The following is a 22,403-nucleotide window of genomic DNA, read 5'->3' as shown; positions in this document are numbered from 1 at the left end:
GTGCATGTTTGTTTTAGCGAAACATCTCAATAACTACAGGACAGATTTTGACTTAAGGAATAGATGTTTGTCTACAACTGCTTAACTTTTGGAAACAGTCCCATTTGAACTTTATCGTTTTTACACTGAGAGTTGCCCCAGCACTCACTACAAGCCTTGACAGATTGCCCAAGATCAACATTAGCATGAATTTGTGCTTGATTTTATTTTTAAGATTTGGCCAAAAAAGAACAATTTACAGCGATTCTCATCTTAAGATTATTTTTGTTTAAAATCAGGAATGAAAGCAGCAGATGTGTATTCTTTAAAAAAAATCTTGGCATTTAAATGTGATATTTGTGGGTTAGAATGGGTCAATATTTGGCGTGATTAGCTCATCAGTCGATCAATCTGAAAATCCCGTTTCTGTTATTATTTAATTTAGCTTCTTTAGGTCCTTGGATGCACCATTGCCAAGCATCAATTAAACCTTTAACTTTTTGCGGGTTTCTACTCGAACTGGGTGATAAAACAAAAGCTAAATATATTCTGACATAATGTTTCCTGTGAGAATGGGGAATGATAAAAAGGATAGATGAACAGCCAATCATATTAAGCATTGGTTGGTGCTGGACCAATCAGGGTCTGGAACAGAACCACACAGATGGCTCAGTAGAAGCTGAATGCGCTAACGGTCAATGTTTATTTAGCTTAGCCTCTTGCTACAGGTAACAGGTAGGTCGTTGCTGGTAAAAAGAGAAAAAAGAAGCACCCCAGAAGGGAAATAAAAGATGGAGGACACAGAAAATTACATCATTGGCAATGAGAAAGTAAACAGTTCAGTTATGTGAACATCTTTTATCTAGTTAGGGTTGGACTAAAACTGATTAAACACAGCAAAGTCATTGTAGGGTGGATACAATTCCTCAGCTGGATGCTGTAGCCACTTTTTGCCAATCCACAAAGGGTTCAAATGAAGGGAACTGGACTTGTTTGCTTTCTTGAATACGTTTCGCTTCTCATCCGAGGAGCTTGTTAATTAACTAACTGTAATATGGGAAAGTCAAGCTTATGAGCTAGTTGTTTATTGTTATTTAACGAGCAGAAACTACTCTGGGTACCCCTCCTCTCCATCCCCTGATGAGTCGTTAGCCTCTATTGCAAGGGAGTCATGTTGATTAGATACAGGAAGTTGAGACCTAGCCTGAAACTGTTTAGAAATGAGATTCAAAGCTGCATTATAGGTACTGGAAAGATTAAATCTAAGCCCCTCCCTTATTTAAAGTGGGTTTTTCATGTTTGACATAGATAGCTTCTTTTACTCCTCTCAAACCATCGATCTTCTCTGTCTAGAATATGTACTTTGTCATTTTCAAAGGTGTGTTGTCCTTCAGGTGTAAGTGGACAGCAGAGTCTTGACCTGAAGAGGTGTTGTGCCATGTGCTTGTTTAATTGTTGTTTAGTTTCTCCAATGTAAAGATCTGGACAGTCCTCACTACATTGGACTGCATAAACGACGCCACTGAGCTTCTGTTTGGGTGTTTTGTCTTTTGGATGGACCAACCCTCAGACAGAAATTGGTATTTCAACCATCTATAATGAGGTTTTTTTTTCATAAGGGATTTTAGCAAGAATTTTCTTCATTGATGTGGCGGTGGTCACAGTGGTACAGCAGATTGGTCAATAATCCAGAGTTTAGCAGCTCTGCTCTGATCACCGGACCTAGTGAAAGCTCTGTTGTCATTGGTGTGTGTTACGTGCTCTTTGATTTTCCTAATTCCTGGAAGCATCATTGGATTTTGTAGTCTGTATTTATTTCCATGCTTCCTTTTAACCAGTACCAGTTACCAGTAGAACCAGTTGGTTCTAGGAACAGCTGTTACTAGAAGATGCTTCACTTTATTCTATCATGCTAGTTTATCTTCTCTCTTTCTCAACGTAAACAAACTCAGCTGAGCTCTGAGAATTTCCTTCCTGATCACCCTCTGGCTCCGCCCACAGGAGGAATCAGAGGCCAATCAGCAGCTGGCTAGGCTGTCAGCATTGCCATAACAACAGGCATGCAGAAGAGCGTAGCAGGGAGGGTGCCCTTGTGGTCGAGTGGTTTAGTGACCTTGTCCATGTTTCAACATGCTTAGCTTCCAACCGGTTGTGGCTCTGCTTCAGCTCTTCTACAAAAATGGATAATATTGTTACTTTTATTTAGCTTTTTATTTTATTCTGAAAAATGGCACATTTTCTGTGAAATGTTTGCAGTTTTATCACGTAACACTAGGGTTAAAGTCAAATAAACCAAAAGCTGCCAAGTTTCTGTTTCTGCCTTAAAAATGATAAATATTTGCATGAGTACCAATAATTATAATAAACATATATTTTAATAATTTCTAAATGTTTATTGTTCTGATTTATTAAAAAAATGTATAGATACAGGTATGTTAAAGGTTATTTAAAAATATGTTTTCATTATTTTTCAATTATTTAAGTGATTGACTGGTTGCATATTCCTTAATCTTCCTTGTAAATCAGGCTCATAAGACACCTGCTGTCAATAAAAACAAACAGTGATGGATTTCTGTGAACTGCAATGATTATTTCATTAAATGAAAATGAATTTAAGATAAGTTAAATAACCAGATCATAACATTTTAGGCAAGTGAGCTGCTGGAGTTCTCTTCCATTTACTTTATCGCTCGTAAAGAAAAATGTAATTCCTGAGTCAGAAAAAAAGCTTTCCAACTTCAGTCAGTGATGAACACTGAAGTTGGTTTGACTAAAAAGATGCGAGCCAGGTCTGTGAGTCGGTACAGAAGGACATGAGAAGTTTGTGTCGCATACCTGCAAACGCAACTCTGGACTTTAACCATTATTCTGAATACAGCTGTCCCCCGTTTGTCTGCTTCCGCTGGATTATTTACACACCTGTCACACACACACACACACACACACACACACACACACACACACACACACACACACACACACACACACACACACACACACACACACACACACACACACACACACACACACACACACACACACACACACACACACACACACACACACACACACACACACACACCTCCTACGGATGGCTCTACACCAAATGGACACATAAAACATGCACCGTCTGCTTTGCGTGCGTTCTGCTTACAGCTTCTGACTTGAGCCGTGCATGCAGCTGCAGTAAATGGGCTTTTACATCATGTCAGACCCTCAAATACACACTGGCACCTGCTCTGTTTTAATTATTGCCATCAGATGCTCATAAACCAGCGGTCTGAACAAACATTTTGAAGCTTGGACTCAGCTTTGTTACACTGTCCTGCTGCTTGGAGCTTTTTACTGCTGTCTTTCAGGATCAGAGCCTCACGCTGCTCGCTGGGCACACCATGAAATATAAATCTCAACAGGAGGAGTTTAGATTAGCACTGAGAAAGACGCTGAATGGAAACCACTTACCAGCACTGGTCTAAAGTCTAAAGGAATGCAAATTTACTGTTCTTGTCATAAATCAAGAGTATTTCAATTTTAGCTCCAAATTATCTTTAAAGAAATGTAATTAACAACAAAAGGGTTGTAAAAAATGTTGTCTTCCTAATGACATCCACTTCCACCACTTTTGAGGGATGCCCCACCTGTGACATTTCCAAAAGGCAGCTCAAGTACAGATGGTAGATTGAGAGCTAAATACACCCACACATAAAATACACAGTCATTATTTTCCAATATCCAGTGAAAATTTCTCATAGGATTCTATTTCTAAGCATCAATAATTCTGAAATAACATGTTGTGTGCATTGACTCCTTTTTTGGACATTCAGGCATCCATATCATTTCTTTTAAATTCATGTTTAGGGTAGGGCATCGTTTGATTTTGAACGATTCCAATTCCTCGTTTCGATTCCAGTTCCTATCGATTCCCAATTCCGATTCTTTCAAGACATGACATGTTTTACATGAGCCAGCTAACCACAGGTCCTACTTGATGAAATAATCTTAACTTCAACATAGGGCTGAAACGATTCCTCGAGTACCTCGAATAATTCGAGTACAAAAAATCCTCGAGTCAAATTCTCTGTCTCGAAGCTTCGTTTAATTCATGTTTAATTAATTCATGGCTTTGCAATCGCCCGTGGTCATGTTTCACCCAGACTGAAATAAGTGACGCACATACACTGCACTGAATGCACACGCGAGTTGCGAACGCAACTTAACGTTCTTTTAAGCCATGTGGACCCCGGTGGAGTGTGAAAAAGACACAAAATGTCAAAGGTGTGGGACCATTTTTCACGTCGTAAGGCGGAAAACGTACTCCAGTGTAAATACGGTAAAATGGATTTAGCCTACCACAACACCACATCCTCCATGCTGCAACCTGACCAGGAAACATCACCTGTAAATGTCACTTCTGCAAGCGGACTCGGAGCCTCTACAAGATAATGCATTTTAGCCTGTATTTCTATATATTCTGCAGACACTGTGCGACTTTTTCATTTGTAGAACTCAGTTTCAGCTCACACCGTACGTCTGGTAGCAACACGTCGGACTTAAACTGTGCTAAAAATAGCAGTTTTTACATTACGTCGGACTTTTTACTGTGTTGATGTTGATGTCCATTGTCCCTCAGGATTGCTGCAGGAGGACACAGGTATTTATGAGAGTGGCGGAGGAAAACGAAAGAAAGTAAATAAATGTTTTGTGATCTGTATAATTTGACATAACCACGGTAAACATGCTTTCGACAATCCTTGTTAGTGTGAGACAAAAAAAGTGTAGAAATTAAAACGGACGTGTGTTAATAGGGAAACAGCTGGCGAGCCATGTTTGCGCATGCGCCGTGAGCGGTTCTGGTGCTGTTTGGGCCGCAGCCGCTCGCATTTGTTTACTGTGAAGTAAAGTTGAAGTGCTGAAGTTTTGAAAACTAATTTTGAATAAAACTTGAAGAATAACTGGCAATTGCTTTCTCATTTCAAGAGGTCTTTCATATTTTATAACATGCTATTTCATAAAATGGTTTAAAAATGCAAAAGAGTAATTTATTAGAGTACTCGATTAATCAATAAAAGATTCGATGGAGTACTCGATTACAAAAATATTCGATAGCTGCAGCCCTACTTCAACATGAGTTCTAACTCTATGAACAATAACATCACCTTCATTTAGACAAAAACATGTTTTGGAGAAAAAAAGAAAAAGACTTGCAGCACAACCAGTGTGTTTGTTTCTGACCACAACCAATGTCTGGGATGAGAGGCTAAATGTCTGCAACATATCCAGAAACGTCCAGCTGTTTTCAGCCAAAACTCAGGATGATCATGTCCAGGATGACTGAGAACTACAGCTCCATTCTGCAGCAGCATTCAGTCAGAACAGAAAGTGAAACTTAAATGCAGCTGCTGTCAGTAACAACCTAACTGATTTTAAACATTAAAACTCAACAGAAATAGTTCAGACTGGAAATTAAAATGTTCACAGCTTTGTGTGTGATTTATTATTATTATTATTATTATTTATTTATTTTGGCAGAAGCTGGTGTGGTCCACCACAGAGAAGCTTCTCTAGCATGATGACATTAATTATTCTACAGGTTATTGTTCAGCCTTCTGACGCTCACGCTCACACACATACACACACGAGTGTTGGTGAGCTACTGCGGCTGACTGCTGACGCTCCGTGTGTGTTTTTATTTCTGCTGTGAGACAAACTCACCTCACACGTCCAGAGTTTGTTCTTTAAAGTTTCTATTAAATCCACTGTGTTGACATATTTTAACAAGCTTCCTCTACGCTGCAGGAGTTAAAGTTTACATCGCAGAGGAAAAGTTCGGCAGACGTGTTTGTTTATATTTGGCCGCTGCGCTGAGTGGGGGGAGGGGGGACTCGTGCTGCACACAGACAGCTGGTGTGATCAGCTCTGAAAAGCGTTGATCACAATTTGCAGATCATGTTTATTTTTCTTGGAGATTGGCCGCGGATTCCTCTTCCGTCAGTATACTAGGAATCGAAATAAAAAACGTTGAGCGATTCCAGGAAAAATGAACAGTTGGAACCGGTTCCAATCGATGCCCAATGCATGTTACAAAAAAGTTTCCTCTTCTGTTAATCAGTTAATTTATTTTTCAATTGCTAATTCCGCCCCTAACAATTAAAAAGCAATGTCACTGATGAAGATGCTTTTCATTAAAGTTGTCAGTTATTTTGTCTTTCCTTCTGAATGATGCACTTTCCCAGCTTCTCTGGCTAAACTCCCGACGCGTCCTGTAGCGGTGTTGTAAACAGTCGGCACAAGAAAGATTGATGTCAGACGTGTCAGCATCTGGCGATATTTCCCCATAATCATTTGTTCAAAGGTCTATTAGTGATCAAAAATAAATACTTCCTAAGGTATCTGTTCAAAATCTACAACTATATTGTTACAACCAGGTGTTGGTGGTAAAATGAAGGATAAGGGTGTAACACAAAAGGCATGTGCAGTATGGTAAAATTCAAACACGGTTTTAATATAAAAGGATTTAAAATTCACAATGCTCCATTCTTACTGAAAGGTACCTTAAACGTACCGAATTCGGTACTTTTTAAGGTACCGACCGAATTCCATAGTACCGACCGAGCACCGATTCATGTCGTTTCAAACGGTGCCTCGTTTCGGTACCCGTCCTTCATAACGAGAACTTGCCAAGACAGCTGCGCATGCGCAAGAGCGTTATGTCGTCGGTCCCTGCGAGCGAGTTGTAAACAGAGCAGCATGGGTAGAAAGAACGCACGCTAACGCTTGGGTCCACTTCACTAAATGTGATGGGTAACTGGGTGATGATGGAACCAGCGACAGACAACGATCTAAGTGAGACATCCTCATCTTAATCTGCTCCGGTAGGTAAATAAAATGTTTAAGATAACGTTACCTTGATATGTTAGCTTCCTTTCCGCTAATGGTGCGTTCGCTTTCTCCTCGGAACTCCGAATTTCCGACTAGAACACGAACGCGCTCTAAAGTTTGGCTTCACTTTACTAAATGCGACGGGTGATTGGGTGAAGATGAAACCAGCGACAATGATCTAAGTGTGAGGCATCATCGTTTTAATCTGCTCCAGCAATTAAATAAACTGTTAAAAGATAACGTTAGCTTGATATGTTAGCTTCCATTGCCACCGTTGTTATCAGCTAATGGTGCGTTCGTTTTCTCCTCGGAAATTCTAACTTCCCAGTAGGAAAAATCAAATGAAAAAAGACGACAAAAGGATTGAAGATACACAGTAAATTCAGTTCACAGTAAAGATGTTTGCTTCAGTTTAATTATCAGCTTATAAAACTACAAGGACGATGTTAATACAAACAGTTGAATGTTATTTATCGTGATATTTATCAAAGATTGTTATATATTGAGAAAAATATATATTTAATTATAAAAGAGAATTAAAATAATAAACACTCAAAAGTATCGAAAATTGGTACCGTTAAGTACCGGTATCGATTCCTAGGTACCGGGAATCAGTACCGGATCGATTCAAATGTCAAAGGTACCCATCTCTTGGCTCAGGTTTCACATTTAAAAACAAGCTACTAGCTAACCTCAAACTAAAACACAAGGTCCACTGACCACACTCAAATGTTTGAGGTGGGAGGGAACCAGCGGCCATCTGGTCGCTCGCCTGTTTTAAAGTTCTAAAAGCACAAAACTTTCAGAGAATGTGAGCTCCTTCACTAAAACCCATTAAAAGCCAAAAACACACAAGGAGCATGTAGGGGAGATGGCACAGAATTTCTTCTGGCAGCTCTGCCTTTAAAGCTGCTAGGGTGGATGATCAGCTGATGATGTGCAGCTGTGCCAGCTGAAGGGAGAAGCAGGTGATTTGAGTCATGCAGCTCCTCCTTCGACAATAATAAGGTGGCAGGCATAACATATATATAAAAAAACACAATTTACAATTTGATGCTCTTATTTTGATGAGTAACCCCTTCTTTCCACCAGATGTGAAAGCGTCGTAGCAGCGAAACGCACTTCGTGGTGATTAGCAGCCATTATAGTGGACGAGTTCCTTTACACCGGCAGCAAAGTGTAAAATTTTGGACGTGTCCCAGAAGCGAAGGGATGCTATCATTATGTTTTGAGTCTATTTTTGATGCTCTATGATTCCAGAACATGTCAAACAAGTTTGGGTCGGGCCAGATAGGATGTCAAACTTGAAGCAGTGTAAAACAAAAACGTGGGCTCACAATTTCCTGCATGTTTGGCTGATGCAAAGGGCTGGCTGGTGTCCAATTTCGTAAAATTAAATGAGTTAAAGTCTGAGTCTATCGTTTTAACTCTGAACCCTAAACAGTACGTAACTAGTCTCAGGGTAAAGCTGGATGCCGACCTCTCAATGGCCCCACAGATGGTGAGGTCTTGGTTTTATCAGTTACGCCGCTTAACTTGTCTAAGACCAATCCTGAAGTGGAGGCACCTGGAATCAGTCATCCAGGCTTTTATCAACTCTCGCCTGGACTATGCAAACACTCCTTGTAGGTACTCCTGTGTCTGCCCTGAAGCGGCTGCAGATAGTCCAGAATGCTGCTGCTAGGTTCCTGACTAACACGAACCGACGTAACCATATCACCCTGGTCCTGGCATGTCTCCATTGGCTCCATCACCTTCCATTTACAATTTAGGTTATTGACTTTTGTTTTTAAAGCGCTTCATGACCTGGCACCTCCTTATCTGTCTGACCTGCTCACCCCTTATGTGCCTATGCGCACGTTGAGGTCAGCTGATCTCCTGCTGCTCTGCACTCCCCAGATGTGATACAAATCTAGGGGTGAACAAGCTTTTGTCAATGCTGCTCCCAAGCTGTGAAACTCGCTTCCCGTTACAGTTTGGCAGGCTCCCTCTTTGGCGGTTTTGTAATTAAAGACCCACTTTTATTGTTTTATTGTTTTAATGTGTTTCTTATTGTTCTAATTGTTTTCATCTGTTATTACTGTTCAGTAGTTTTTTATCCTCATTGTTTTTGCCTTTATTCGGTTTTAATTGATCCTGCCGGAGCAGCACTTTGGACAGCTCCCATAAAAAAACTGGTATGGTGTAAAGAAACTTTTAAAATAAAAGTCACATGCAGGTAAACGTATGTAATTTTCTTAGTGATGCACCGATATGGCATTTTTGGGCCAATTTCCGATATTAAGATCACTGTTATGGCCGATAAGCGATATTTGCCGATACCGATAAACTGACATTAATGCTTCTAAAATCAGCAGATTTTGTAAAGAATGAAAATTATTAAAGCCGAATTTACATTATTATGCACACACAATACATACATTTACGGTTCTGAGATGATTTTATTCACTGTTCACATGACTAAACAATTACACATCACCTCCCTCACCCTCTGAAACAGGCAAACAAATGGAGACGAGATGGAAAAAATATCCATTGTTAATATCTACCCGGTTTTGTTTATCAAACTGATACCGATATGTTAAAAAATGACTAATATCGGCCGATACCGATATTGATGCCGATATATTGTCCATCCCTAAATTTTCTGCTAAATCCTCGTAGCAGATGTAAACCGATCAGTAAATAAACCAGACTTTTTTGGATACACACAGCTGTCTTTCTCCCTTCTTGTTTTTGTGTGGACTTCTGAAATCACATGTGGTGTTGCGGTTCTCCCGTGATTTTGTGACTTTGCTGGGCCAGCGGCGTGGCACACTTTTACTCCCGGTTGGGCGGGAGCTCATGAGTAAAACGCTGCCATTGCGTTACACATCGTTTTCACGTCTGGTGGAAAGAAGAAGTCATGCTGCAGCAGCTTTGGTATGTTTTTGCCCAAAGAGCCAAGACAGAACTCAAATATTACTTATTTTAAACAATTTACATTTTTGACCGAATTAATGGCCAATTTAGATTTTTTACAGCATTATTCTATTAGGATTAAAATATATTTTTGCTTCAGGATTTAAACTAGTTGAAGTTTAAATCACAAAATAAAGTAACTGTAACCCTTAACTGTATCCTCTTTGAAGGTGATGCTAATAAAAATAATCAAAGTTTACGCTAAAAATTACTTTTTTGCATTAATGGAAAAGTTGGTTGATGAAATGATCCATTTATAACTAAATCCTCTTATATTGGGCTGTATTCAATTTACGACCGGGTATCATATTTTGGCCGGTGTCGGAGTCGGCGGAGGTGAATAATGGCCGTTTTTTTATTGTGGCCGGGTGGAATGTGGTAACAAGCAAGTACCACGGGGGGGGGGGGGGGGGGGGGGGGTTGTGTCATCCGTCTCACTTTTGATTTGCCAGTGATAAAACGCGAGGGTAACTTTAACCGTGCGGAGACGAAGAGGAGGCGAAAATTTGATATCAAGTTCAAAGAGAACGTGCTGATTATGCTGCAGAACACTGGGGAGCAGTAGCAGGGGTTGTATGAACTAGTCACTAGTCGACTTCACCGCTCTATAGTGACTTTTCATGCCTGTCATCGACTAGTCGCTGTCACGTGATAATGACCGGCAAGATGCAGTCCTCGGAAAAAACAGCAGCCTGCTGTCAGCAGGTGACAAGCTCCTGCGCGTCGGGAGGCAACGCGCTGTGTCAGAGCATTGGTACTGACACCCGCCGTAAAACGGACATTTAACCAAATTGTGACAGCCCTCTTGCAATTTAACCTTCCCCTCACCCCCATCCTAACCTTAACCAGCGTGTGCATGCAAAGCTCTGATTGTTGACGCGCTCCAGACATCTGCGTCCTGAGCACGGCCACAGTAACATTATCAAATCAGGTGTCGCCACCTCAAAAACTAATTTAACACGCGATCGTTCATGTCGGCTCATTTCCTTTTATGTTTTCTGTCTTTTATTTGTGCCTGATGCTTTTCGCTGCTGTGGAGCGAGGCACTTCACCTGTTTTGTCCTCCGGGTACGCACCTAACTGATGCGGCCGGTGAGCAGCGCACACTCCGCTGTTTTTGTGGTCGGTAGATCTTTTAGAACTGCAGTTCAAAGGTAACTTATGAGGTGAATATATATGAACCCAGGTTGCAGTTTTTCTTTAGGATTGAGAGGAGATGCAGGAAGATAATAAACAGGCAGGACAGGAAAATAGTCAAATAAAAACAAGTTAGTTTTTGTACCTGGTGGTTGCAACAAACAGACACCATTGAAGGTAATCAGAAGTGAGGAACAGAAAATGAAATAATTATTTTAATGTTTAGAGCAGCAGGAACTCCGAGAGGCTGCAGGCACATCAGTGAGTTTGCGGCCGCTGTGCAGGAGGAGGGGGGAGAGGGCTGAAGCAGAAACTACCGTTGTTAAAAGAAATGTGTTTAACTTTGAAAATGTGGGCGTAATTTTAATTGTCGAAAACTCCAGCGAACCATTAGTTCATTTTGCTCAAATATAAATTGAGGCCTGCCTCTAATTCTGGCCCTCCTTCCAATAAAGGCCTGGAGCTTGATGAGCTTGAGTCAAATACAGACCCGGGCCTGTATTAGAGGATTTACGGTATGTACAGTTTAGTTGTGTAGTTTCCCTGCTGATAAATGGGTTTCTGTGTGCAGTATAGGCAATATTTCTATTTCAAAGTCAGAAATATTAATTCAAAGTAAAATATACTCAGGAACTTGCAGCGTGCTTGTCGTAACTTCAACGTTTAGCTATTAATGCTAACTGATCTTCTCTATTTGGGGGCACATATCACAGTTATTTTTTATTTTTATTTTTTTGCCACTTCCTGCACTTCTCATCTCTGATTGGCCGACAGGAAGTTAGGTCTGCTTATTGGGCCAGTCTCATTAAAAATGAACAACTCTTTCACACAATTCGAGAAGCAGAACAGCTCACAGTACATCTTCTCTCAGCAAAGCCGGATTTTAGTGTGTGTTCCGTGTGTTTCACACCTGTTTACGACGTGTTCACCCCTCTGTTTTCATTCAGGTAGCTGGGGTATAGTTTCCCTGTGAGACAGACACACACAAAGAGAGAGAGAGAGAGTGAGAGAGAGAGAGACAGAGAGAGAGACAGGCCTGGACCACACACCCCACCCCCCTACCCACCCTCCTTCTCCCACAAAGACATGCATAGCAAAAACCGTAAGTGTAAGCTCCTCTCCTCTCTTCAGTTTCTCCCCCCACCTCCTCCTCCTCCGTGACAGCCTTGTGATTTACTCTGCTCTGCAATTCCCCGCTGTGTCTCAGCAGTTTTCACCTACGGATCCGATCTGGGTCAAAAAGGTGTTCGACAAAATGCTTGATTGAACTTCACGTAACAGCAGTACGGTGGAGTTCATCCCGCGAGGACACTTAGCTTCAGACAGAGCCGAGCTTGTTGCTAATTAGAGAAAAGTGCAAGAAATTGATTTGGACACAGACGTTGAGGCACAGCTTCTTTCTTTTCTGTTATAACAGCCATCTGGAAACGAATAAATACGAGTAGGTCAAAAAGGCATTGAATGTTACCAATTTTGTGCACCCAAAAGAATGTCCGCTTCCATTGTGTGATTATAAGGGTTTCCTTTGTACAGATATTTTTACCTGAAATTACCTACAGAATATGTTTTTTTGTCTTGACCTGTTTCAGAAAAGCGACACAGCTCCCCGATCCCCTCCAGGGGCCCCTTGGTTCCCATGAAGGCCAAAGCACCTGCAGTTGCCCCTGCTGTGGCTCCCAGCCCCGGAGCCACGCCGCCATTCAGGGTTCCCAAAGATTACCCTCACTCCCGCTTCAGCAAGGCACCGCTCGCTGTGTACCCACCAAAGGGGGCACGGAACAAGACCTGGTGTGTGCACACTTCACTTTTTTAATATGTTTGTACTTACACCTCCAGAGGAACTTTAGAAAGAGTCGGACTCTGATTAGATGTCAAGTTGCCTCTGAAGAATGAATTTGCTGTGTTTAAATGCTTGTTTTACTCTCCTCCTTTCCAGCGTATCACTGCCAGTTGTAAGTCTGGAGAAGATGCCCTGTCTCAGCCGAACAGACTCAGCTTCTCACGTGCGCCTCACCCCCTCCTCGTCCTCTTCATCCACCCTTTCCCCAATCAAATCCTCTTCCTACAACCCCCTCGCCTCCCAGCGCTCAGGCGAGAAACTCGCCAACGGTCGCTGTAGCAGCGGCCCGCCCACACCGCGCTCCATCACGTCCCCATCCTCTCTGGATAGGCGGCCCAGTCCGGCGCGCTCCCCACTGGACAGGCGGGCGTCATCAACGCCGTCTCCCTCCCTGCTGGACAGGAAGTCCTCTGCATCGCCTTCACCCTCTCACCGACCTGTTACTCTGGCAGCATTGGCATCGCTGTCGCCAATGGAGAAGAAGCAGCAGAACGGAGCTAAAGCTTCTCCAGCCAGGTCGCACAAGAGACTCTCAGGTGAGACATTAGTGTCTTTATTTTTTGTCTAAACAACCGAACCAGTTATAATTTTATTTTATTTATTTATTTTAGTTTTATTCATATTTTTCTTCAAGAAAAAAAACTTGTGTTTTTTTTAATAACATAATACTTTCAAACCCTTTCAAGGCCTAATGACTGGATTTTTTTCTGATCTTGAGACAAGAAATTTTAAATGGCACCTTTTTTCACATGCGTTGAACCTGTAGTACAGCAGGTGTGTGTAAACTTTGTTCTGTGTCCACAGCAACAGTGGGATAATGGGTGGAATGTGCCGGGTAATCGTCGTCATGGCATGCATTAGAGAATTACTGTTTTAGGTTGGAGAGTTGAAGGGTCGCATTCAAGAGTGAGGGAAAGATGGATCACAAGATCAATAGGCGGATTGGTGCTGCATCTGCAGCGACGCGGTCGATTTACCGATCTGTCGTGGTGAAGAGAGAGCTGAGCTGGAACGCAAAGCTCTTCATTTACCGGTCATCTACGTTCCTACCCCCACCTATTAGGGGTGTAACGGTACGCTAAATTTGTATTTGGTTCAGTTCAGTGTTTTGAACAACTCGTTTTGGTACATTTTCGGTCTATCATTATTATATTTATTTAGTTGACATCTAAAGCGGCTCCTATAGTGAGCTGAACCAGGTGTCATCACAAGCTGCTGATCTAGCATGTCTTTGATTATTCGCAGGTTATTTGTGCAGCTATGAGTTTCACGCTCTTACAGACAAGTGTTGTGTTTGACTGTTGATGCTCCGTGTTTTTATTTCTGCAGCGAGCCTTAAAAACTCACCTCACACCGCCCAGTTTCTTCTTTAAAACTCATATTAAATAACGAGCTTCCTCTGTGCCGTAGTTTTTATTGTAGAATGAAAACTTTACATCAGTTGTCCCAGGGGGGAAGTTCAGCAGACATGTTTGTTTCCATATTTGCTGCTGCACAGTGTGAGAGGAGGGAGGGAGGGGCAGAGCAACGCTTCGTTCAGCATCTCTACAGGCTCCACAGGAGCAGCGACAGCCAGCTGGTTTGATCTGCTCTGAAAGACATTGATCAAAAGTTGCAGATTACATTTTTTAAACAGAGATCGGGCACGTGCTGCCATCATGCGTCACTCAAAGCTGCGTTCGTACGGAAACTTGCATAGGAACCTTTATCTGCTGCACTTAAATCACACAAATAAAAATTCATTATTTAACAAAAAAATAAACCAAAACAGTTCACACTCCCCCGTGAACCGTTACACCCCATCACCTATGGTCACGAGCTTTGGGTAGTGACCGAATGAATGTGATTGCGGATAGAAGCGGCCAGAACGAGTTTTCTCTGCAGGGTGGCTGGGCCCTCCCTTAGAGATAGGGTGAGAAGCTCGGTCATCCAGGAGGGGCTCGGAGTAGACCCGCTGCTCCTCTACATTGGGAGGAGCCAGTTGAGGTGGTTCATGCCTCCCTGGTGAGGTTTTTCAGGCACGTCCAACCGAGAGGAGACCTAAAGGAAGACCCAGGACACGCTGGAGGGACTATGTTTCTCAGTTGGCTATGGAATGCCTTGGGATTTCCCCGGTGGAGCTGGCCCAAGTAGCTTGGGAGAGGGAAGTCTGGGCCTCCCTGCTTAGGCTGCTGACCCTGCAACCTGCCCCTGCATAAACAGAGGTGAATAGATGGATGGATAGATGGAGTTGCATGTCAGGCAGCAGGAGGTAGAGAAGTTTCTCTTGTTCCTTCTGCAGCAGAGGAGCTGCTTCATAATCCAATTGGTGAAGAAGAACATCTTCATCCAGCTGGTTAAACTGTTCAGAAAGCATTTCTACTTTTTTACAAATAAATATGTCTGTGTACACTGGTTACAGCATTCAGCCATCCCCATGGTCAGCAAGTGAGTTGCAGCAATGGCTGCGCTCAGGATTTATGTGGTGGTTTACCCCCCTATCCAACCCCTTAAAGCAGACTGTCAAGCATGGAGGCATTGGGTCCCATTTCTAAAGGCATTTGTACGACCTGACCAGATTTGAACCCTGATCTCCCAGTCCCAGGGTGGACACGCATACCACTAGGCCACTGAGAAGGTACACCTATCAACTGAGAAGGTACATCTATCATGGAAAAGTCCACAAATGGAAGACAAAAGAACAGGTGTTGGGTGTAAAAAGCATCAGTAGCAGAAGAACAGAATAAGAGCAAATCCTGCATGAGAAAGGCTGATTCAGTATCATAAGACCAAATACCACAATATTTTAGTGTATTGATATTTTCTACATTCCTAACCATCACATCAAGCAATTTCTGCCCCTGAAAACTTCTGCCTTTTACATCCCTCTACATCATTAATTACCATTAACATAATTAATTTTAAACATATTAAAAGTGATTGAGATTTATTTTTGTCGGCATGGCGATGCACCTAAACATAGATAATATCCCCACCCCCAGAAATAAAGTGGTAATAGTCAAGTATTACAGCTAATGGAGGGCGGTGTGTGTATTTACAGTCTGTAATTTACAAGAACGTTTTGGAATTTTTTTTTTTGTTGCTTTTTTTTTTTTTTTTTTTTGATCTCATCTTTTTTTGTGTCTCGGTTGTTTAGTTTCCCATCATTCTCTCTGCTCGTCTGGCTTTCCAGCAGCCTCCTGCTGGTGAACTGTTTGTTTACGTCTCAACACGTGTTTTGTTGCTGCCTGGATTGGACCTGTTGTCCATTAGAGCAAGCACAGAAAGATTACAAGGATTACAGGAAAGGCCGGGATTAGATTACAGCCTTTCTCACAGCGACGGTCCTAGACACCCTGCTGACTAGAGGTTGTAAGTTGGACGCTAGTTTGTGCAGAGGAATAAAGCTTCTATTGTCTGTTTTTAAGGCAGTATCTGTCTAGTATAGGTCTATATTCCATAAAGCGCTGATTAAAAAAAAGTGTTACAGAAATTACATTAATTAACTGAAAATGTTTTTCAGCATCACTTACTGAGTGAAACTTTCAAAAAATGAATATTGAAAACAAATCAACAAAATGAATAATTTTAATGGCTTCTTTAAAACATATAATAACATTATTCTATTGCATCCAGTGAAAACATAATCCAGGTGTGTTGCTGGGACTTTTTTTGGCAGGTCATTCACATTAAAAAAAAATGTTCCAAACGTAGAACCTTGGGGTATTCCATTTTCTTTGTCTTTCCACCACTTCAACCATGTTTTAAATATATCTCAATATCTATAATTCTTTTAGACGAGTGAGCCTTTTATGTATATAGATGTTTATGTTTATGTATTTAGCAGACGCTTTTGTCCAAAGCGACTTACAAGTGATGATCGGCATGTTGCCCTCGAGGTTAACAACAACAATAACAACAACAACATTGACATCAATCATGGAGAGGAGGGAACAAGGAGTGGACAGTAGAGAGGGGGGACGGGTGCAGGGAGGGTGCTAGTTAAGAAGATGCTCTCTGAAGAGCAGGGTCTTCAGGAGTTTCTTGAAAATTGAAAAGGAAGCCCCTGTTCTGGGAGTGCTTGGAAGGTCATTCCACATTTGTGGAACGATGCATGAGAAGAGTCTGGATTGAGCGTGGTGTAGGCACTGCTAGCCGACGATCCTGTGATGACCGGAGCGGCCGGGCCGAGACGTAAGCCTTTGCAAGAGGATTCAGGTAGATGGGAGCCGTACTGTCTCGGACTTTGTATGCTAGTGTTAGCAATTTGAATTTGATGCGTGCAGCTAGCGGTAGCCAGTGGAGCTCAATGAACAGAGGGGTGACGTGTGCTCTTTTTGGCTGATTGAAGACCAGACGCGCCACTGAGTTCTGGACCATTTGAAGAGGTCTCACAGTACAGCCTGGAAGTCCAGTTAGAAGATTATTGCAGTAATCGAGGCGGGAGATATAGATGAATTAATCAAATATTTATCCAATAAAGGAAGTAATCAAGAATTCTAATTAATTCTCATAACTGGTCTGGTAGATTAAATTGTGGCCAAAAATAATTTTTTAACTGTGTTCCATTTTAGATGAATACTGAGCTGCAGGTGTGTTTAAAAAAGCTTAACCATAAAACACAGCTGTGGTTTAAACATTTGTGATCTGAATTCTATAAAATTCAGCAATTCATGTCATCTGCTTTGTTTTCTGAGAACATTTGACCAAATTTAATAGTTTAATATAAAACTGACCATAACTGGAGTCTATGCTTTTTGATTGCTGATTGGTTTTGATGACGTTGATCAGATTTAAGCAGAAAACAAACTCTAAAAGCAGTAAATACAAGATTAATGCGTCCTCTAAGTTAGAAAAACGCGAAGCCCTTAAGTGGTCGTTCATAAAGGCAGAAAGAGTTTACGCAGCTGTCGGTCTGCTGCTGCCTGTTGCCAAGCTGCCAGTCTGTCCTGTCAGAAACGATTAGTCACCTCATGAAGGACCGTGCGGTTAATGCGTCTGATACCCGAAACGGAGTCATTGATCTTACACAGAATAGTCCCATCAGAGAAACCTCAAACAGCAGAGCAGCTGAAATCGTTATGTGAATAAGTTTAATCGTGTTGAAAGAGGCAAATGAATGTATTCATGCTGCACCCCACACTCCCATCAAATCTGATTTCTGAAGGAAGAAATGAGCCAATGATGATCTTTGAGCTGAATGTGTGTTTTACAGGGAGGGTGTTTGATCCTGACAAGCACTGCGGGGTACCAGACCCCGAGACCAAGCGATCCTGCACTCGGTCTCTCACCTGCAAGGTAACGAAACGACACGTCTCTCATTTCTGCAGAAGATAAACAAGAGTTTGTGATCCTTCCTCCTAACTGAGACATGTTTGGTCCTGGCAGTAATGATATTAAAGAGAGACCCGCTAGATCAACATGTAGAGACTCCAGCCACAGCTACGATCACATCCAATTTTCCTGTTAATGCTGGGAAGCAGTGCTGGAGCATTACAGGGGCCTAGATTTCTCTTGATGAAGTAATTATAGATGTTAGATGAGGCTACATCATCTTTTAGCTTCAATGCCCTTTAATTACCTCCACCAAGCTTTACTAATCTTTTCAAACAGACTGATTATTAAGTCATTAAAGATCCATCAAGCTAGTTTGTTCATGCATTTTTTTAGGGGTTGGGATGGGGGAGGGTTGGTCAGAGTGAAAGTCCTCTGTACCATAATCTGTTTCAGACATGAAGCTGGATAAGGATGCCTTAATAATTAGAAACCAAAATGATAATATGAGAGATAAACTAGATCATAACAAGGCTCTTCAGAAATCTGCAGAATGAAGACTTGTTTGAGGACTGGAGGGAATTTTATTTTTTTAAGCGATGGACTATTTTTTATTTTCCCACATATCAAATTGAGCTCCTGTGGTGTTTTTATTTCTCGTTTGAAGCTACAAGAAGTCGTCAGCAAGGGCAATTTGTGTGAGAAGAAACGTTCTTTTTGTTGACTAGGAAAGTTCAGCTGCAGGGAAGTGTTGATTCTGTGTGAGGCAGCATTTTGAGTGAAAATAAATCAAGTTCGACGGCTTTCTCGGTGCCACAGATGAACACGTCTCAGCTCCTCTTTGGGAACGGACTGGAAGCTTTTCTAAATTTGCGTGTGTGTGTTTCTAAACGTTGTTGGAAAAAGTGGTGGCAATCTGTCCAGTGCAAAAGTAGTAAAATAATTTAGTTTAGCATTTCTCAAAACATTAGAAAGTTCAAGTGCTAATATTGATTCTGGTATTTTAGTTACTTTAAAGACCAAGTTCACTTAGAAGCTGATTTGTATTTTTAAAATATGGCCGCTATACATGAAGAAATACCTGCCATACGAGCTCATGTATGAGGAATTTCCTAACAAATGTAGACAAAAGTTATGTTTTAAAAACAAAAATGCAAATGAAGGAAGCCTAACAACACAACAGCTTTAAGCTTCTTTTTTTTTTTGTAACACCAGATATGAATATACTTGCATTTAAAACCATAATCCTCTCCCAGTGAGATGACGATGAGGATGCTACGTCCGACATGGTTACTAGAACGAGATTCTCCCATTCGGCCCGTAATGAATCCATATGACGGGCCAGTAAGGATACACCAGACTCATCCTCGAACTTTGGGGAAAATTAGGATTCATTTGTGAGCCACATTTTGTGGATCCTTTGATTTTTGGCAGTCCTGCTGTTTCACTGTTACACTGTGATGTAATCAGCCCCTGAATTGTATTTTAGACTTTCCTTCACCTAAACAGAACTATCACTGTAAGTTAAAGAAGAACGACACAGTTACAAATGTAGGGAAGGTAGTTTTTCTCCAAACTTTCAAAATTTTTGCTCACATGCTAAAATAAAGACCAATAAGTGATTGAAAACAATAAAAGCTTGAAAAGCCTGACTTCTTTAACTGTCATAGAGCATATTTCTCCTCTATTGCAAAGGTTTATTTGTTTGGCATGCAAGCTTGTCCACATCTCAACACCAGCAGCAACTGTCCTGGTAACACGAGCTCTATCCTGCTCTACAACTCTAAAGCCGGGCGTACACTGTGCGACTTTTTCACTCGCAGCGTTCAGCTTCAGCTCAAACTGTACGACTTCCTCGCAGAGCAGATCTCATGAGTCGTGTGCTCACACTGCATGACCCAGTTCTCGCATGCGACCTGACTGCTCACACTGTACGTCTGGTAGCAACACGTCGGCCCTAAAAATGTGCTAAAAATAGCAGTTTTTACTCAACACGTCAGACTTTTTTGTCTTGCCTGTTGTCCTTCGGGAGTGCTGCAGGAGGACACACAGGGATTTATGGGGGTTGGATGAGGAAAACGAAATAAAGAAAGTGAATCTGTGTTTTGTGATCAGTTTAATTTGACATGAACACGACAAACACGCTTTCTTGACTATCTTTGTGAGTAAAAAAAACGTGTAGAAACAAAAACGAACAGCGTGTGTTATTAGGGAAATAGCGAGCGACCGGCCGGCGTTGATGCAGGATTGCGCGCGCATGCGCCGTGAGCGGTTCTGATGCTTTTTGGGTCGCAGCTGCTCGCAGCGCCGCTTCAACAGTGCGATACCCTCACGAGGGACAAGCGAAATATTAAACACACCAGAAGTCCCTGCGACCTCACGACTGCTGATCGGCAGCTGGTCACGTGGTGTTAATCGCCTCTCGTAACCCCCTGTACACTACACGACCGCTCGGCGCAAAACTCGCCCCGATGTCGTGGCTTCTCGCACGACTGGAAAATCGGCTCAAAAAAGTGAAAAAGTCGCACAGTGTACGCCCGGCTTAAAGGAAGGCTGAGTGCAGCATCCTGCTGTTTCATTTACATGATAGTTCTAAGTACTGGAGTCCTTCTAGAAACCTTCAGTCTTGCAGCTGCTAATATGCTTTAACTGTCAGGTCCAGTTATACATTTACTTGTAGGTGTAGTGAGAGAAAGAGAGCAGCCCAACGCTGCATCAGCTGGTTTAAAACATCACTGCTGGTACGGTTTACAATCAGTTTCCCTCTGGGATTATTAAAGTATTTTTGAATTGAATTGAATGATGCCAGTCTACACACTCTGCAGCCTAATGTCATTATCATGCATCTAGCTTCTTTATAATAACAGAGAAGCAGACACACGATTATTACTCCAAAGAAATCGTGTCTTCTTTAACTGACTGTTAGAAAGTTGGATTTATAGAAAACGGAGGCAGGTAGGAAATCCCCAGAGATCCCCAGGAAAGCCGAGTTTGTAGCTTGGCAACAACTGAGCTGGTGTCTCACGCAGCTTTGGCAGCGCTGCAGGTTATGATGCTGAGGAACAGAAATCACACAGGTGAGCTCTCCATGTGGAGAAAAAAACTGGGATTTTTAAGCTGTTTCATTCTAACAACCTTATTCTAATCATCAACTTTCAAGTTGTTTTTTTTAATGATCCGGTTGGATTTCACTTTGCTGATTTTTTTTCTCTAAAGTGTTCACTTAATTTGTTAGCATGGTACCAAAGGAGACCAGTTTTTTGTTTTCTCTGTAATTTATGAACTCCAGCTGTCAGACATTGATATATGTGCTGGTTTAGAAGGTTGGCCCATAATGAGTTTGGTCACACCCCACACACCTCTCATGAAGGACCAAACTCATGAGTCAATCTCTGTAATTTCCACAAACAAGAAGACCACAAACGTTTACCACGATTTTCAGATGTCACGGTTTGACCCAGTTAGTTAGATTATATTATATTTATATTAGTTAGATGTAGGGCTGCAACAAACGATTATTTGGATAATCGATTAATCGGATGGGGTCTCGACACGATTAATCGATTAATCGGATTACATGGGGACATTTTTAAAAACTGCTAGGGAAACGTTATTTCTCTCCTTCCTTCACTTTATTTAACACAACATTATTAGAAAACAGTTCAATAGCAGAAAAACAACATGCCATCACCTAAATTGTCTTATAAGGTGTATAGACAGAGACCCTAAGCTACATCTATCTGTGACCTAAAATGCTTGGTCCAAGTTAAACAGCTTAAGGGCAATTCTCATCTGTTTTGTTTGATCTCATCTGTTCACATTTATTTTAAATGTAATCAAACATAGGCTGTGAATTAATCAAAATTGATCACTATTTCCAAAAATGACTGAAAAAATACCAAATAAAACAAAAGTAAATGAATGCCATCCTCCTTGCGATGATGCCCTGGGCAACTGCCATAAAGTCACATCAAGAAATGCTGCTGATCATTCCAATGATCCCAAATAGACTCACATTAGGCCACATGAAAGCAACTGAACCCAAAATATATGAACCAGTATATAACTGCACTCTCACACAACACGCCTGCAGCAACAGTTAGGACTCCTCCCTCCCTTTTAAAAGCGTTTTTGCTTCCGAGGACATTGTGGTTGTAAAACCACATGCTAGTAGTCTGGCCCCGGTGTGATCAACCAGTTTCTGCGGGAATGTGACGGCGGAACCAGGGCCAGATTAACACTTTGTTGTACCCTGGGCAACAATATTCAAGGGCTCCATCATCACGACCCGAGGATCACCATAATGTGGTCACATACAGAATATTTTACTGTAATATGCAGTAAATATACTCAA

General features: G+C 41.7%; 1 protein-coding gene across 3 annotated transcripts in view; it reads left to right on the top strand.

Moving 5' to 3' along the window:
- The window catches only part of atxn7l1 (ataxin 7-like 1), a 49,954-nt gene that overhangs the window by 15,863 nt on the left and 11,688 nt on the right, over positions 1-22,403 (top strand). Inside the window, exons 3-6 of one of the 3 annotated variants that reach the window (XM_070549012.1) lie at positions 11,908-12,058; positions 12,546-12,744; positions 12,893-13,332; positions 17,991-18,073. In XM_070549012.1, coding sequence (XP_070405113.1) covers positions 11,908-12,058; positions 12,546-12,744; positions 12,893-13,332; positions 17,991-18,073 — 873 coding nt within the window. Of the gene's footprint in view, positions 1-11,903; positions 12,059-12,545; positions 12,745-12,892; positions 13,333-17,990; positions 18,074-22,403 lie in introns of all 3 variants that reach the window. The other 2 variants (XM_070549014.1, XM_070549011.1) reach the window with 2 other exon arrangements.

Source organism: Nothobranchius furzeri, chromosome 1, assembly GCF_043380555.1.
Source record: "Nothobranchius furzeri strain GRZ-AD chromosome 1, NfurGRZ-RIMD1, whole genome shotgun sequence".
Taxonomy (NCBI): domain Eukaryota; kingdom Metazoa; phylum Chordata; class Actinopteri; order Cyprinodontiformes; family Nothobranchiidae; genus Nothobranchius; species Nothobranchius furzeri.
The sequence above is the reverse complement of the archived record's forward strand: the minus strand, read 5'-3'. Positions and strand labels throughout refer to the sequence as shown.